The sequence below is a fragment of the Oryza brachyantha genome, chromosome 1 (genome assembly GCF_000231095.2).
Source record: "Oryza brachyantha chromosome 1, ObraRS2, whole genome shotgun sequence".
In the NCBI taxonomy this organism is placed as follows: Eukaryota; Viridiplantae; Streptophyta; class Magnoliopsida; order Poales; family Poaceae; genus Oryza; species Oryza brachyantha.
In genome coordinates, this window is record NC_023163.2 from 28,957,969 (window position 1) to 28,975,709 (window position 17,741).

At 39.8% G+C, this 17,741-nt stretch overlaps 2 protein-coding genes across 2 annotated transcripts; both read left to right on the forward strand.

Moving 5' to 3' along the window:
• Positions 1-3,082: 3,082 nt before the first annotated feature.
• On the forward strand, positions 3,083-6,569 carry LOC102709040 (zinc finger protein STOP1 homolog). The gene is made up of 2 exons (XM_006645023.3): positions 3,083-3,328; positions 4,679-6,569. The coding sequence occupies exon 2, from the start codon at positions 4,771-4,773 to the stop codon at positions 6,337-6,339; it is 1,569 nt and encodes a 522-aa protein (XP_006645086.1). The 5' UTR covers positions 3,083-3,328; positions 4,679-4,770; the 3' UTR covers positions 6,340-6,569.
• An 848-nt stretch (positions 6,570-7,417) lies between these two features.
• Positions 7,418-10,821, forward strand: LOC102703547 (bifunctional aspartate aminotransferase and glutamate/aspartate-prephenate aminotransferase). The gene is made up of 10 exons (XM_006646454.3): positions 7,418-7,648; positions 7,761-7,977; positions 8,361-8,454; positions 8,539-8,642; positions 9,107-9,355; positions 9,456-9,569; positions 9,732-9,815; positions 10,008-10,178; positions 10,266-10,379; positions 10,474-10,821. The coding sequence occupies exons 1-10, from the start codon at positions 7,557-7,559 to the stop codon at positions 10,612-10,614; spliced, it is 1,380 nt and encodes a 459-aa protein (XP_006646517.3). The 5' UTR covers positions 7,418-7,556; the 3' UTR covers positions 10,615-10,821.
• Positions 10,822-17,741: the final 6,920 nt, after the last annotated feature.

Below are 17,741 nucleotides of genomic sequence, written 5' to 3' on the forward strand. Positions count from 1 at the left end.
CCACCACTCACCATCAGAAGCCTCGCAAAGCTTCCGGTCCTAAAATTATGGGTGAACTCTATTCTTATATTCTTACATAGAGCTCCCAGTAAATTGGAATCTTATTATCCATCACCCCAGTCCACTACGCGGGGTTGAAAAAAGAGTGACAGGTGCAGATAGGGAGGATCAATTTTTATTTGTCCCTGTTGGGAGTTTGGGTGGACCCATTTTTGTTATTTAAAGTTAATTTGAGTTATCCGTTGGAAAGGGGAACATATCCCCCACCTAAAATCTGAGTAGAAATCCAAAAAAGAGAATTTTAGAGATAGATTTTTGGGCAACTATTTGTGATGGTATAAGACTCCGAAACGGTAAGTAGATGGACCTTTTTATAGTGCAAATACATATTTATAAAGAACTATATAACTCAACAAAAATGTTGCTACATATTGATCACAAATTCACAATGGGAATATCTTTATTATAGTTCTTTTTTTTGGGGGGGGGGGCTTTAGAGCATACATAGTGGGGTTGTCTTTTTTAAATTCCCTTGCAACTCAGGGTATTTCAACTAGTAAATAAAAATATTATTTGTAGAAAATCATTTTAATGTATTTTGTTAGACCACTTGTTTTAAAGTACTCAATAGGTTTGTACCATATACTATTTTTCTCTATTTATTGTAAACCCTACAACAGTTTGCCTATAATCAAGCAAAACCCATCAGTTTTCATCCAATCGAATAGACGAATGATTTTTGATAACTTAGCTATGACAAAGTTTAGAAAATCAAATAATATTAAAAAATTATATAAAGTTTGTGTAAAACTTACACTAGTTAGAGCCTTTTTGAAATGGATGATTGACAAAGGAATTTTGGACAATATTTCCCTATGATTTTGTCCTATGCATCCCTCTGATTCATAGAAAAGATAGAAATCTTTTTCATATGATTGCATTACTATGGTTAATTTCATAGGAAGATGAGCAAGAGGATAGACTTTTGTAAAATCCCCTTTAGTTCAATCTATCCAATGGTGTAATCAAAGGACTTCTATTACTGTTTCCTGTGTAATCAAGTTATGTAGAACCGAGAAAACATTGTTATTTCAATTCACGTATTTTTCTTATCACGGGTACTGTTTGGCATGACATTTTGTCCGTATTTTTTTATAGCATGTAAATCAAGTATAGTAACTAACCTGGAAACTGGTTATTTTTAGAAGAAGCTTCTACATGCTTTTTTAAGGGGGCATATGTGGAGCAAGTTCAATAGTATAGCTAACTACTAGCTCCAATTTATCTATAGTCAATTTATATAATAGTTACCTACAAAGCAATACATGGTCCTATACATCATACACACATTGCGTTTTGAAGTCCGTGCTGTAGCTGGTTACAAATTAGTAGCTCACTACTCTTCTCTCTCATCTCTTATCTCTTTAAAATATTCTTTAAAATATGTTTATAACCTACTGTTATACCTGCTTAGCAGCAGATTCGAACAGCACTTAAGCATAAAAAAAACTTGTTAGGATTCATCTCCGGTGAGATTTTGTCAACAATTTGCCGTGTGATTACCACCTAAGCTTCATCATTGTTGATGAAGTGAGGCCAAGCAGGCAATAATAGAAAGATCGACAGTGTCTAGAGAGCCGGATCCGTGTCTCGTGTGCTTCCGTTCTGTGCGCTAATTCCTCACAAATTTGGCATGTTTTTATCCGTAGAAATCCCTAAATCAGCTAGTGGCCAGATCAGATCTACACGACGGCAGTAGGCAGTAGTAGCACGAGAGGAGGCAAGCTGCACTGCTTGCAGACAGCGACGCGAGGCGGTGGGCCCGCGGTGGCTGTTGGCCTCGCTTTTTTTTTTCTTTTACTGTTTTTACGTCGACCCTCCGGAAACACTTTCGCCCCCATAACTTTGTTCTATTTTAGTTTTTTTTAAAAAAAATCGTAGTTTATTTTTAGCCTTTGTTTTTATATGCTAAAATATATAAATTATTTTTGGTTTGTATATATGCCGTTTGACTTTTCTCTGAATAAATCAAATAATCCCCCCATTTATTGGTAGCCTAAATCAAGTTACACATACTATGATACTCTCTAACTTTTCTAAATCTCAATATAGTTATTTTCCCTATTCATAAATATAAATATTTAGTATTTAAATATTATCCTAAAATATAATCATTTTAAACGCGGTTCACACTACATTTTATCACATTAATCACTTCTTAATTAAGATTTTATCTATTTTATCTCCATGTACCTCTACTCACATACATTCATCATTCATTAAAGAACATTATAGCTTTTATTCTTAATTGAAATCTTTGCTAAACAACACATAAATGATTATATTTTGGAACAAATATAGTATTTTCTATTTTCTAAAATTTATATGCATTTGTTCTCCACTTTACTAAGCTCTAATGTATTGCTCCTATTTGTAAAGTTTTTTAAATAAATGAGGAAAGCGGGAAATAAAATCTTGGTCCAAATGCCATTTCTAAAATGACCTTCGCTAACGTACCATTCTCAAGTGGTACGAACGCTTGAGTACCATTTTAGACGAGACCCCCTTGGTTCATTTTCTCCGGTTTCTACTCTATCTCTAGCTTGATTGCCACCGCCGAAGCTTAAGGAGACGATGACACAATGGGAGAAGAGTGACTACCGCGAGAGTGCTTGAGGAGACGGGTGCCGGGTGCTATGAGAGGAGGTTGCGACTAGAGCTCGATGAGGCGAGGGCGGGAGGACAACGGCGCTTCAAAGCTTGAGAAGGTGAGGATGACGCCCCAAAAAGAGGCTAGCCATTGCACCAGGGATATACAAGGCCGATATCGAAGCTCAAAGATATAAGGACAACCGATGCACTGAACTAAAGAAGATGAGGGCCATGTTGCAGGAGACCAACCACTATACTAGGGCTTGAGGAGGCCGACGTCGCGCGAGGAGAAAGCTGTGCGCCAGATTTCGAACACCACCACGGGAGAAGACAAGTATAAATAGAGACATGGATATTCAAAAAAATCAGATTATTCTAGCATTCATACACCACTACTTAAAAATGATATAGGAGTAAAGCTTACTTTCAAAAATGCCATTCGAACCAAACCTACTGGTGAGACTATCGCGATAGCAATTTTCTCATGCTTTTTTACCCTTTGCTTTCCGCTACAGCTAAACCAGCTGAGCCGCAACGAATTATCCAACTAATTAATCCAAGGATAAAACGAGCCTGAGGTCAACGGGAGCCAGCAGCTGCTGCTCCTATAAACCCACCCACCCGCTCTCCCGAGTCCCGTTTCTTGGCCGCCGCCGGAGCGCCAAATCCTACTCGCGTAAGTCCCATCTTTTCCTTTTTCACCGAGTGTAGTACACGCCTCGCGCAAATTTTTCGATCCTGTTAATTTCATCCGTGCTCATCAGAACAGTAGTAATAGTTTTGGAGAAGGAGAAAAATTGGGGGTGGAAATCAATCAATCCGCACCATAATTTGGGGGCAAATAAAATTTGGGTGTGGGTATCAGTCCGCACCAGGTTGGAATCTGGATGGTTCTTTTGTTTGTGTGTGTGTGTTTCTTATGAGTTGGTCTGTTTCTTTTTGTTTCTCCTTAATTTTTTGTGCAGTAAAGATGGTGTTTTGGGGTTAGATTGGGGATCTTGAAGTGTGAGACTAGCATCATTTGGGGGAAGTTTTAGATCTGCCGTTTTTGTGTTATCGGGGCTGGTTGTTTAGGGATTGTTGATTGCTTCAGGCGAGATGGATGGGAAGGTAATAGGGTGAAATTATCTTTATTTAGAAATTTATGTTTTTTTTCTGTTTGATTGATCTAGGGCCTCTGATTTTAACTAGACCTTCAGCGTAACTATGTTATTGATTATTATTTAGGCCTCTATATGCTTCAGATTCTTTTGCTTCCTAGTGCAAAGTTATGAAATTTGGGGAATCGTTAGTTTCTGAGTTCTGATCACAGATCTATTGGTGCTTATTATTGATTGGATTCTCCTACGGAGAAACGTGATTAACTGCAAGTAGTGGGGGTGGGGTAACTGTATATACCAAGTTGGCTGAATTAGTAAGAGATGAGGAGCTAAGAGTTAGTTCCAAGTTCTGACCAGTCAGCTAGGGCGTTCTGCGGTTGGTCTACTGTGGTTAGTAGAGTCTTTCTCATTGCGTATTCGGATTCTCACTTGCTTCCAAAAAATAGATTGCTTATTAAATGTTTGGGCTTTATGTTGCGTTTCATGTCAAAGAGGTAGTAGCGTGTCAAAAGAGGCAGTAACGTATCGTTGTTCTTATACTACTCCCTCCAGACATAATTATATGTCGTTTCAGACACTCAAATTATGAAGGGAACATGCCAAATTATTTGTCTGAAACGACAAATAAAATTGATTGGAGGTAGTACTAGGGATTGGCCTAATCCATTTTCTTTCGGAATACCTTGTTTTTCTTCACCCTTTTGAACTGGAAATGTCCAGGAGTAGTCATAGTTTCATCCTGTCAGTAAAATGGAAGAAAACCATCAGTTGGATTCTTTTTTCCAATTATGACGTGTTTAATTGATCCTTCCTCAAACTAATGGCTCTTGCTATGTTCAGTTTGGTGTTCTAAACATATTTTTTCATGCTGGTTTTCATGACTATCCTATGGAAGTTCGGTGTTCTAACGATCTTTTATTATGCAGGTTTTCATGATTGCCCTATAGATCAACTCCTCATTGTAGTATGGTAGATAGAAGGGCATATTGAAGTAGAATTTGGGCTCTGGTGAATCTATATGGACAGTACCTTGAGAAGTTCAGAAACATCCTTGAAAACCTTGCCATCAATGGCAAATAATGCAGCAAGGAATACTGACCCTGACCAACAGGGTGTTCGTTTCAATTCCATGGACCAGCCTTGTTTTGCAAGACCAGGTCAATCATTCCCTGCTTTTCCTCCACTCTTTGGGGTTCAGTCTTCTTCTAGCTTGTATTTACCTGATGACATTGAAGCTAAAACTGGTAACCAGTTTGAATCAAATCCTTCATTGAATAATCCTACAATGGATTGGGATCCTCAAGCAATGTTGAGCAACTTATCCTTCCTTGAACAGAAGATCAAGCAGGTAAAAGATATTGTGCAGTCCATGAGTAATCGAGAGAGCCAAGTTGCTGGTGGTTCCAGCGAGGTGCAAGCAAAGCAGCAGCTTGTCACTGCTGATCTCACTTGCATTATTATTCAGCTTATCTCAACAGCTGGTTCCTTGCTTCCTTCAATGAAGAACCCACTCAGCAGCAACCCGGCACTCAGGCATCTCAGCAACACACTCGGTGCTCCTATGATCTTGGGCACCAGTTGTAACCAGCAACCAAGATCAAACGATGAGGCCGCAATTCCTGACATTACCAAGAACCCTGACTATGAGGAGCTGATGAATAGCCTTAATACTACTCAGGGTGATGGCGATGAGACGATGAAATGCCAAAATCCCTGTGGTGGGGAAGGGTCTGAACCAATTCCAATGGACGACCATGATGTGAAGGAGAGTGATGATGGTGGTGAGGGAGAAAATCTCCCCCCTGGTTCATATGTTGTATTGCAATTAGAGAAGGAGGAGATTTTAGCGCCACACACTCACTTCTGCATGATCTGTGGCAAGGGTTTCAAAAGAGATGCAAACCTTAGGATGCACATGAGGGGCCATGGAGACGAGTACAAAACTCCCGCAGCTCTTGCCAAACCTTCGAAAGATTCTAGCTCAGAGCCTGCCCCAGTTACAAGGTACTCATGCCCATATGTTGGTTGCAAGCGCAACAAGGAGCACAAGAAGTTCCAGCCTCTCAAGACGATTCTGTGCGTGAAGAACCACTACAAGAGAAGCCACTGCGACAAGAGCTACACCTGCAGCCGTTGCAACACCAAGAAGTTCTCTGTCATTGCAGACCTGAAGACTCATGAGAAGCACTGTGGGCGCGACAAGTGGCTATGTTCATGCGGAACAACCTTCTCGAGGAAGGACAAGCTGTTCGGGCATGTCGCTCTTTTCCAGGGGCACACACCTGCACTCCCGATGGATGATGTCAAAGTAACAGGTGCATCAGAGCAACCTCAGGGCAGCGAGGCGATGAACAGCATGGCGAGCAGTGCTTCTGGGTATAACTTCCCCAGTAGCTCGTCTGAGGACATCCCGAATCTTGACATGAAAATGGCTGATGATCCACGTTATTTCTCACCATTGAGCTTTGACCCTTTCTTTAGTGGGCTTGATGACTTCACCCGTCCTGGATTTGACATCCCTGAAAATTCCTTCTCCTTCTTGCCCTCAGGATCATCCAGTTTCGGGCAGCAGAATGGAGACAGCTGATCAAGGCCAACTCGTTAACGATGACGACAATGGCCTTGCCTACCCTTCGTGTACCTTCTCTGGTTCTATTCTTCTCCTATGTTGAAGGATCCATTTTAGGTCATTCCTTCTTCCTTAAGTGTACTTTATTTTATGATCATCAATAATGATCTATAGTACTTTTATCTTTCCATATAGATTGAGATAGCCCAATCTTTGGTATATATATGCAAGAGGTGTTATCTGCAATTGGTTCAACTGTCGTAGTACTGCCTACACCTTGTCATACATGTATATGACAATTTAATTTGTCTGAATAGTGTCTGATTAGCTGATTTCCTCAGCTGGACTGCTCTCAAATGAGCCCACCCAGCTCAGTGAAATTGGGAGCAAAATCAAGTGGCATCAGTTCCCATGTAGCCTCCAACTACTGTAACTTGTTTAATGGGTTTCAAGTTCCAAGAGATCATCAGTTTTCAATGTTTGGTTTTATATGATTGCACGACCTCCCAGTGACCAAAAGATAATCGAACGGATAAAAAACGATTCTCGGTTTAACGAGAATCGAACATATTCTTATGGAATCTGTGTGTTGATGAGTTACGAGAGAGAGAGAGAGAGTCCAGATTTAAGGCAGCGTTCTCGGTTTAGTAGGTTCCTTCGTTTTTTCATGTCCATATTTTCCAAACGGTGAAATGTGTATTTTTTAAAAATATATAGAAATATTCTTTAAAAATTTCATCAATTATTATCAATTTATATTTTAAGTTTTTATAAATAACAATATATTCCTCCACCTTAATAAAAATCTGGCTGCCCCTTTTCTGGCTAGCCCGGCAAAAATAAATAAATAACAATATATCAATCATTCGTTACCTTTTTTTTTTGCGCCCACCAAATAAGGTCTTAAGAAATCCTAGAGTAATAAAATTGAGTAAAATTTGTCTACATTTGATTCAAATCCAACAAACTCTCGATGAAATCTCTGCAAATCCCGTAGTGCGGGAGGAGGCGAAGCAACCCAACCCAACGAAATCGAAGCCTCCATTCCAATTCCAAGTTTCCAACCAACCCCCGATGCCTACCAAACCCTTGGCCATGGCGCCACCTACCGCAGCAGGAGGAGGCAGGCTCGAACCAATACAAGACAGCTACCTACCCCACCCCCACCCGCGACACGCAGCAAGCCGAGCTAAGCTATAGCTGCTTAAGCTCTACCACTACCACCACCACCGTCGATGGCGGCAGCATCCACCTCCGCGCCGTCCTTCTCCCCTCCCACCAAGCCCGCCTCCAGCCCCAACTCCGTCTGCTTCGCCGCCAGCGCCAGGTGAGCAGCCGCATCGTGGGGGCAGGTTTGGACGGTCGGATCTCGCTGAAGGTTTCTTGCGGGGGGCGATCGGTGACGGTGAGGAGTGGGTTTTTGGTTTGGTTGTTTGCAGGGCGTCGGGGAAGAGGCCGGCGGCGGGGAGGGCCAGGATGGCGGTCGTGAGGGCGGAGGCGGTGGACGCGACCATCAGCCCGACGGTGAGCGCGCTGCGGCCGTCCAAGACGATGGCCATCACGGACCAGGCCACGGCGCTGAAGCAGGCCGGCGTGCCGGTCATCGGCCTCGCCGCGGGGGAGCCCGACTTCGACACGCCGGCCGTGATTGCCGAGGCAGGTGCCTTCTCTTCGCCTCGAGAGAATTTAGGCTGGATATGGGGAAAAAAACATGGTATCTGTATCCAAGCTATGAGTTATAAGGATTAGATGGGATTTGTTAACGTTTCTACTATCAGTTTTTGGTTTGCTTCACTCTTAATTATATCTAATTCATGCACTCAGTCTTAAACTTCAAAAAAGAAAAATTGTAGTTCAACATAAAACTCTGAATGCAGTGCACTTAGTTGTGTGAAAGTTTCCAAAGTAGATTGTTGAAGTTTAGGTACTTAAATTATTACTTGCTAGCACTTAACACTGTTGTTGATCTTAGGCAAAAGAACGGGCTTATTGTTAGCAAGTTGGAAGATTGATCGCTCTTGTTGCTTGTTGTGGTCTAGGCTGGGATGAATGCAATTAAGGATGGTTATACAAGGTACACTCCTAATGCTGGAACTTTGGAGCTGAGAAAGGCCATCTGCAACAAACTCCAAGGTATGTGGATTTTTTTTTTTTATTTGCAGATTTGTCACCCTGGCTCAGAAGAGGTTTAGCTTTGTTTCTCTAATAAATGTGCAGAGGAAAATGGGATATCATACACTCCAGATCAGGTGCTCGTTAGCAATGGAGCTAAGCAATGCATTACGCAAGCCGTGCTTGCTGTTTGCTCACCTGGTGATGAGGTTTGGCCTCTGTCTTGCTTATGCTAATTTATACATGGTGGTGTATTGAATATATATAGTAGCGAGGAGAACAACACAAATCTCCATTAGTTTCTTTTTACTTCTATGGATATCATGGGAACCATCTTTTGCATTCTCTGTATCAATGCCATTGCCCAAATCAAATCCTTTCTAGAAAATATGAGCTTGATGTCTGGATTGTTGACTGCACAAAATACAGCATTGATAATTTGCTTTTAGGTTTTTTCAGGTATTACATGTGTTATAATCTACTGTTTAATTCTATGTGCTGATTGTTTTGCTTAATTCCATTAGAATGAGCTATATCCGATAAATGCACTACACATTCCATTATAGCTCATTATGAGGATAGATGCTGCCACTGAAGCTTGTTCTGCTAAAGCTGTTACACCCTTGTTTATGTTTGTTGTGCTTCGAATTACATTGGCATCCCTTTATTTTAGGTTTTGATACCAGCACCATACTGGGTCAGTTATCCTGAGATGGCTACACTGGCTGGTGCAACTTCGGTGATCCTTCCTACAAGCATATCAGAGAATTTCTTGCTAAGGCCAGAACTACTTGCTTCGAAGCTCAATGAGAAATCTAGGCTTTTGATTCTCTGCTCTCCTTCTAATCCAACTGGGTCAGTATATCCAAAGGAGTTGCTTGAAGAAATTGCTGAGATAGTTAAGAAGTACCCTAAGCTTCTTGTAAGTGCTCTGGTTTCCAATTTCTTTTTTGTTTATTTTTACCAGGTTACATTTTCACTCCATGATGATTATGGCTTATCATCTTGTGTGTGTCTTTCAGGTTTTGTCTGATGAGATTTATGAGCATATCATCTATCAGCCAGCAGAACACACAAGCTTTGCTTCATTGCCTGGAATGTGGGATAGAACATTAACTGTAAATGGTTTTTCTAAGGTAGATATGTTTCTGTCTACTTTTGTTCACTCATTAAAATATGTTGAGCACCATTCTATTTATCTTAAATGAACATAGCAAGAATCTATGCCTATTTCAATTTTTGCAAACCCAATGGGCTTATAAACCTGGCTGAAATATTTGCTGATGCAAATTTTACAGGCTTTTGCTATGACGGGTTGGCGACTTGGATACCTTGCAGCCCCAAAACATTTTGTTGCAGCCTGTGGAAAGATCCAAAGCCAGGTGATTACTTCTTGTTCATGCCAAGTGTGTAGTGTACTAGTGTTGAGTGATGTAGGTAAGTCATACCGCATCATTGCAAAAGCATCACTTTGTATCTTAGAAACATGTCCGTGCCATAACACTTTCTGTTCTAGTCCCATTTTCCTTCTTTGGACTTGATTTGCAGTTCTCCTTACACCAAGTTTGCTGCAGTTTACTTCAGGTGCTAGCAGCATATCACAGAAGGCAGGGCTCGCTGCTTTGAACCTTGGCTATGCTGGTGGTGAAGCAGTCTCAACTATGGTCAAAGCATTCCAGGAACGCCGGGATTACCTTGTAAAAAGCTTCAAGGAACTGCCAGGTGTGAAAATATCGGAGCCTCAGGTGAGAACTAAGAATAAGATCACAGTAGTTCTGCCAAAGCCTAATTGTATACCCCAGACACATGGCTAAACATCCAAAAAATTGTAGGGTGCCTTTTATTTGTTCATTGACTTCAGCTCCTACTATGGATCTGAAGTAGAGGGTTTTGGCACTATCAAGGACTCTGAGTCCCTCTGCATGTTCCTTTTGGAGAAAGCACAGGTATGAATGTGGATTTAATTCCTACACATTGAGTCAAGTTTAATGACAATACCCCTAGTAAAACTATAACCACTACTTATCGGTTGTGCTGTAGGTTGCACTTGTCCCAGGTGATGCATTTGGGGATGACAAATGCATTCGCATTTCATATGCTGCGGCACTATCTACGCTTCAAACTGCAATGGACAAAATCAAAGAAGCGGTTGCGCTGATCAAACCTCGAGTTGCTGCTTAGTGAAAATGTGAGGCCATACAATTGCAGTGAGGAGTGACCAAAGGCACCTTCAACTGCTGCCATATACCATCTGAAATAAAAACGATTGCTATTGTCTGACAACTAAGCATTTTTGTTGTTTGATTCTATCTGCAGTGAGCATTGTTAAAGAATTTATTGAATGTAACTTTGTGAAAATGGATATGCTTCTTGATTTTCTTTTCTAAACGAGGAAGCCAGGCTGTGTCCTTATATTGAGTTTTCTTCTGTGCAAGAAACTTATGTAGTAGCTTTCTGGTAGTATTTTGATGGAAAATAACAGCAGGAACGCATCATCACATCAAATTTCATCCAGGAGCCAAACCTGGAACTACGTCATTATTTATACAGCATTGGCAATGCTATTTCGTAAAACTAGACCAGAAAAAGGAAATAGCACACCTTGGATTCCTCATGTTCTCATAGGATGATGCTTCACACCAATACATCAAAAAAACTAATCCATCCAACAAAAGCGAAAAATAACAATTTTTTTATTTTTTAAACATTTTTAATAAATAATTTTATTACTAAACCTCTGGAAAAAATATTTTCATCCTATGAACCTTTTGGCCACGGTACCAATATTGACGTAGCGAAACGGCTTGCCAGGGGCGTGGCAAGACTGTCACGCCAATCAGGTGGCGTGGCAGCGTTAGTCTTAGCCACGCCACCAACACTAGCGTGCAGCGTTATCTTGCCACGCCACCAACATTAGCGTGGTCAAAAGATTCAGTTTTAAAAAAAAATTACCGGTGATTTAGTAATAAAATTACTTGTAAAAAGGTTTATTTAATAAAAAAATTTCAAAAAATAGCCGACATGACACAGCACCACCTAGCAGGGATTACTCCTGATCTATTCACAAAAAAACGACCTTAATTTATCATTCATATTGGTAGCAATAAAATTTTATGTAGCTACACAGGTGACAGGTTGGTAATAGTAACTATATATAACATGACAAATGCTGTCTGTGTATACTAGAAACCAGTACTCTTCATCTGCAAAAAAGTACCAGTACACCAGTACTCTAATAATTTGCTCTCGATTGAATGCGTACTGATATAGTACATAGATATCCAGTTGTATACTAGAAAATGTACATCAAGTCACTCGAAATCTGCTGCCAGAGAATAGTGCCATGCTCAACCTGGAAAGAACTGCTAGCAGCCTACTCTAGTTTCCAACAGCAATCTCTTCAAAGTTCCAGTCCCTGACGAGATCCCGTGAAACAGCACGGCTTCGTTGAAGTCGAGGAGCACCCTCAGTGCCTTGGCCAGTAGCCATTAGAGGAAAAGGGGTCACCTTTGATGTCCCTACAGTGTTAGCAGTTCCAGCAGGCATTACTCGTCGTGTTAGGCAGGCAACAACAGCTCCACATCTGTTCTCCTCCTCTGAACTTGAGACTGAATAGCTTCTGAAAGAGTGCGAGGGGCTGCTCATGCCATGGCATACTAGGCAAGCTAGACTCATGGTTACAATCCAGCTAAAATCGCTCTTGTTCCTGTAAAAAGAAAGGCAATGCATACAAGAAAATAAGCAACAGGAGGAACACAATTCTATGAATGTCAAGCAATAATGAACTTTTTTCCCATTAAGCTATACTTTGTGAAAGCAAGATGTACAGAAGACTATGTTTTGTAACTGCAATGTTAGTGAAACCAAAGGACAAGGGGTGGTGCGCTCTTGCAGGGCCAGGAAGGATTGCTTCGTTAATAGATTGTTAAATTATCTGAAAAATTCTAGCAATTAGCTAGAAAATAGTCCTCATGTTGGACAACCGAAGCTTCACACCGCATACATCAAAAGGGGCACAAACTCTAAGACAGATAGAACTAAGAAAGCAAGGGGCAAACAATTCAAAGATTTTTGCTTAAGCAAGAAAATGAGATATCTCAAACATGAACCCCACAACAATTAACTAAAATGAAAGTCATGTATATTATAGTTACGCTGTTGCATCATGGGTGTCAGTGTCAGTTCCAGATTGCATTAGCTCAACCATTGGAAAGTGGCAATGTCTGATTAAATGAATAATCATTGTTTTGCAAGTTGCATAAAATCTATAATTAACCAACATTATCTTTTGCTATCCAGAAAGCAACCCCAGCATGAATACCATACAAAAAACAGCCCTTGACAAACTGGTAAAGCATATTCTTCATTTCCTACATAAACCTGGGCATTTGACCGCTGATTAGCAAATAAGGCAAAAGATTATTGCAGTATTAGCTTGGACATGTCATTAAAACAAAAGCCAGGTGGCAAATTATCCAAAAAAATGAAGGCGCCGGTTTGAAAGGCAGAACCATTCAATTTAGCACCAAGGATTTCCGATGGAGAAAAACATAAGATCTCGCAACAAAATTATAAAGCACGTCACTTTCTCACACTAAACCTCACAACAGGTTCAATAGGAACATGTACAATGCTCCAATCCTTACCACGAAGCGCGAACACAATCACTTTACAGAAACGAAGATTCCCGAACAACGAAAACGCGAGTGGCATGGGGTTCAGTTGAACCCCCAGTTTTTTTTTTTTTTTTGGGGGGGGGGGGGGAACGAACAAAAACTGTTACTAGCAGCTTCCAGATCCAGGTAGAGAAGCTAGGGCTAACGCGAATTCGACACAAAGTGTGGGTACATATAACCAGACGAGAATCAGGATGGCGGACGACACTCACCAGCGAGCGAGGACGCGGCCGCCGGCACCGCTGCCCGTCGCCGGACAGAGACCGCCGCAGACGAGGCGGCGGCGGGGGGGCGGAGACTCGCGACGAGGCCCTCCTCCTCCTCCTCCGCGAGCCGAGGCCGCTCCGACCGGCTCGGGCTCACCGGCGCGAGGCGTCGAGTTCGAGCCCCGGAGAGAGAGAGAGGGATCTTGGTGGGAAGAGAGAGAGAGGCGCGGCCGCGGGTAGGAGAGAGAGAAAGACGCTGGCTTTATTTATTTTCGTCAGCAAGGAAGGAGATGCATTAGAAGAGGGATTAAGGTTAAGAGCAACTAATTACTAGCTTTAATTTATATATAGTTAATCTAATAGTCAACTCATACGATAGTTCTCTACAAAATATTAATACATGATCCCACATCTCATATACATATTTTATCTTGGAGTCTGTATATAGCTAGCCTACCTCTCTTCTCTCTCCTCTTGTATCTTTAAAATATACTTATAGCTGGGTTATAGCATGTTATTGTACATGCTCTTACTCGTACCTAATCGCAGTTTTAAGTGGCCCGCATGATCATCACTGTGGTAATCTCGATCCTTGGGTGATAAGCCCGCCACAGTGGTTCAACTCTCCCCTTCGCTCTCCCTCTTCTTTTTTGTTTTTTTTTTTTTTTTGCCTTTTAAAAATGGTTCTGTTCATACCCTTCTGCTTAACGGAATGAATGGATTTCCGTATGCTTTCCATGAGCCTCGTCATTAGGCTCGTTGAATCGCTGGGGCGGGGGCGCGGGGCTTATACATGATTATAGAATAATTCATATGTAAGAATTTTATATAATTTTTTTAAAGTCTAAAAAGTAAAAGTTGAAAAATAAACTACGATAAAAAATATCTTAAATTTGACTCAAATTTAAATTTAAATTTAAATTTTAGCTAAATTTAAATTTTAGCTTATAAGTATGAGTAAAAAAATGAGGTTTATAGGTGGTGCGATCTAAAATCTACATAATTGTTTTGTAATATTGCTTCAAATCTATTTGTAAACTATATGATCGTTAGTTTATTCCTTTGTACTCTTAAATAATCACAAATCATCCATCCATTCAGCCTCCGTTCAATTAAGAAAACACATGTCCTTGCATAATTGTTTTAATGTACAAAATATCCGGCCTCCTTTTTAATGTATAGATTTTCTAGTATTTTCTTTTAAGTTTTGAATTTTGGTGTACACTGCTATAAATAATTCGGTTCCAATAGGTTGGACCGATGGAGCATGCAATGGTTTTTCGTCGCTATATTGCCGACACTCTCTGGCTAGCCTATCTTCTTAATATGATTATCTCCTCTATAGCTAAAAAGGTTTTACCGCTGCAAATTTGTTGCACATGTTCATCGTTCAAACGATTAGTACTATCAGCTATTAATTAATGTTGAAAAGGTACAGTACCTTCTCTGACTCGCAAAATTTAAGCATGATAGCGAGTTCCTCTGTCAGGATTCAGGAACCGTGGACGTTGAAAATTGACTGCCATTACCCTAGGTACATGACACATCTTGAGCCCCAGATTATGCTAAGCATCGATTCCATGATACGGGGACACTGTTCGTCTATTTTTTCTAAATGTCAAACGATATACTATTTATAAACAAAAATAATTTATGAATAAAACACGTATTCTTATGGATGTAAAAGGTACGTCTGAAAAATAAACTATAACTACGATAAAAAAACTTTAAAATTAACTTTAAATTTAAGATTAAAAATTTAAATTTTGATTTATAATTATAAGCATAAAAAAAAGATGGGCGTGTTGGATTATATCCCTCGAAATGCCACTTTTTACTGGCAGAAAACTTTCAAAATAATGCCATGAAGTGGAGTCTGAATTAGTTTTGCTTTTTTGTTACTTCAAATTTGGAAGTGAAAAAAAAAGATTTGGAAGTGCAAAGCTTTTGCCCTACTTTCAAAAAAAAAGAGAGAGATTTGGAAGTGAAACCATATGGGACTGGAGAAACATACACCTGAAATGAGTTGTGCTGGGCATGTCGTGCAGTTGTGCTGTCGTAATGTCGTTAGATGATGAAGCTGAAATCAGGTGATGGCTGCAGCATCGGCTGTTGGCACCGAACAAGATAAGCTAGTTCGTTCTGATAGAGTACAATCTACAGAGAAATATATTTGGGGAGGCCAGATTGGGATGGCAGCATGCATGTCAACTTTTTTTTTAAAAAAAAAGGGCTCATCACATATCAAAAGGGTTGATTTCTATTGCAGATGCAGATGCAGATGCAGATGGTAGTATATTATATGAGCTGTGTGGAAATCTCTCAGTTCAGGCCATCATTTAAGCCTTATGGGCCAGCTAAGATTTTCCAGAGTTGTCTCTTGTTGGTCTCGTGGAATTATGCCATGGATTCTGTGATCTATGGATTGTTTTTTTTTTCGGAGTTGATATGTGATTATTTATATTAGCGTAGATAACAGTGGAGTAAAATGGGGCGATTGGCATATTTACAAATAAAAAATAATTTAGAAATATAACTTTTATATACGTATCTTAGTAATGTATAAGTCAAGATTGAAAAATATACTATGATGAAAAATCATAAGAATAGTTCAAATTTAAAGCCGAAAGTTTCAATTTTGGTTTATAATCATAGGCATAAGTGAAAAGACTTTTATCTCTGACCGAATAGCCTCCCTAATCCCTATGATCCATATTAGTGTCTAGTGATTAATTAACTGCGTTTACGGTTTACCAATGTGGACAGGCGCCAAGAGTTCAAAGGTACAGACCAGAAAAATGCCATGAAGTGGAAATTAATGAAAGTCTACGCACGCTGTTGTTGTACTTGTACCTTTGGATTTACAGCGACAGTTTCAGACTTTCAGTCACTCAGAGACTCAGAGTTCAGAGGTCCACGGCGGAACTTTGCTCATGAAGACATGAACCTATACCTCCTCGATAGTATTAGGTGGTGTTTAGTTGTCAAAATTTTTTTTTTGGTAAAAACATCACATCGAATGTTTGATCGAATATTAAAAGGAATTTTCAGACACGAATGAAAAAACGAATTTCACAGCTAGCCTAGAAACCGCGAGACGAATCTTTTAAACCTAATTAATCCGTCATTAGTACATGTTGGTTACTGTAGCCCTTATGGCTAATCATAGACTAATTAAGCTCAAAAGATCCGTCTCAAGATTTCTTCCATAACTGTGCAATTAGTTTTTTGATTCATCTATCTTTAATGCTTTATTTAGGTGTCTAAAAATTCGATGTGATGTTTATGAAAAAAAATTTTAGGAACTAAACAAGGCCTTAGCAAAACTACGGCATGTTGAATAGGTCAGAGACTCAACAAAATATATAAAGGTGCTGCTTACTTACTTTTACTTTTAAGTGTTTTGACCTAAATTTAGACTACTATGGGTGCCTAAGCTTAGATTGAAAAGATGCATATATTAAAAATACATAAACTCTAATTTAAAAGATTTTCTGTTCTGGGTGCCTAGGAGCCCCGTAGTTACCTTAGCTCCGCACCTGGCTGATGAAAAATAAAGATTATCTTATTTTTTATAGTTATTTAACGATGAAATTATTACTATAAAATTAAAATTTTACTCTACAATATTGGGATGATTAACTGTTGTATATAATTTAAAAAAGGATATATCGTTTTATAATTTGATAAGCGAGCACGTAAAACCGAGAAATTATCATATGGAGAAAAAAAAAACGCAGCCTACCTCTTACTTTATCACCACATCTTTTCTTTCTGCTAATGCTTACAAGCCAAAATTTAAAATTTTGGTCTTAAATTTGGAGCTTTTCATCGAAATTTATTTTTCAGCATTAATTTCTAGATCGCTAAGAATGCGTATATAAAAATTTTTATTCACAATTTTTTTGTTATTAAGTACACCATTAGTACGAAAAAGCCAACAATCACCTCACGTGAGTAGTACCGATTTGATGCACTTCTGTTTCTCGGCCCATGTTTGTTCCCTTTTTGGACTAGAATAAGTCCACTTTGACTCCCTCAAAAGTGGTCTGAATCTAATACATGACCCTAAGCCGTAAAACCGGATATTTCAACCCTCGAACTATTAAAAATAGTGCAATTTGACTCCCTTGACAGTTTTGAAAGGTGGTTTTGCTAACGTGGCGGTGTTGACCTAGTCTTGATCCCATGTGGCGCTTACGTGGCATTAGAATTAACAAAATATCATTGGGACACATCTATCATTCACACACAAAAATATGTTATGGGACCCACTGACAAGTAAGATCCACATGTCATAATCTCTATTTCTTTTTTCTCCCTTCTCCCTTTCTCTCTTTCTCCCACCTTAGATTTAAAAGTGAACCATTTCAAGTGCAAAAATTATACGGAATATAAAATTTCATGTGTTCCAGAAGGAGACGAG

What these genes read in the sequence shown, in the direction of transcription:
- LOC102709040 (XM_006645023.3), top strand. Translation starts at nt 4,771, where the DNA reads ATGGACAGTACCTTGAGAAGTTCAGAAACATCCTTGAAAACCTTGCCA.
- LOC102703547 (XM_006646454.3), top strand. Translation starts at nt 7,557, where the DNA reads ATGGCGGCAGCATCCACCTCCGCGCCGTCCTTCTCCCCTCCCACCAAG. An exon ending in TTTGCTCACCTGGTGATGAG is followed by an intron (nt 8,643 to 9,106) that starts GTTTGGCCTCTG and finishes CCTTTATTTTAG; the next exon opens with GTTTTGATACCAGCACCATA. An exon ending in AGAAGTACCCTAAGCTTCTT is followed by an intron (nt 9,356 to 9,455) that starts GTAAGTGCTCTG and finishes TGTGTCTTTCAG; the next exon opens with GTTTTGTCTGATGAGATTTA.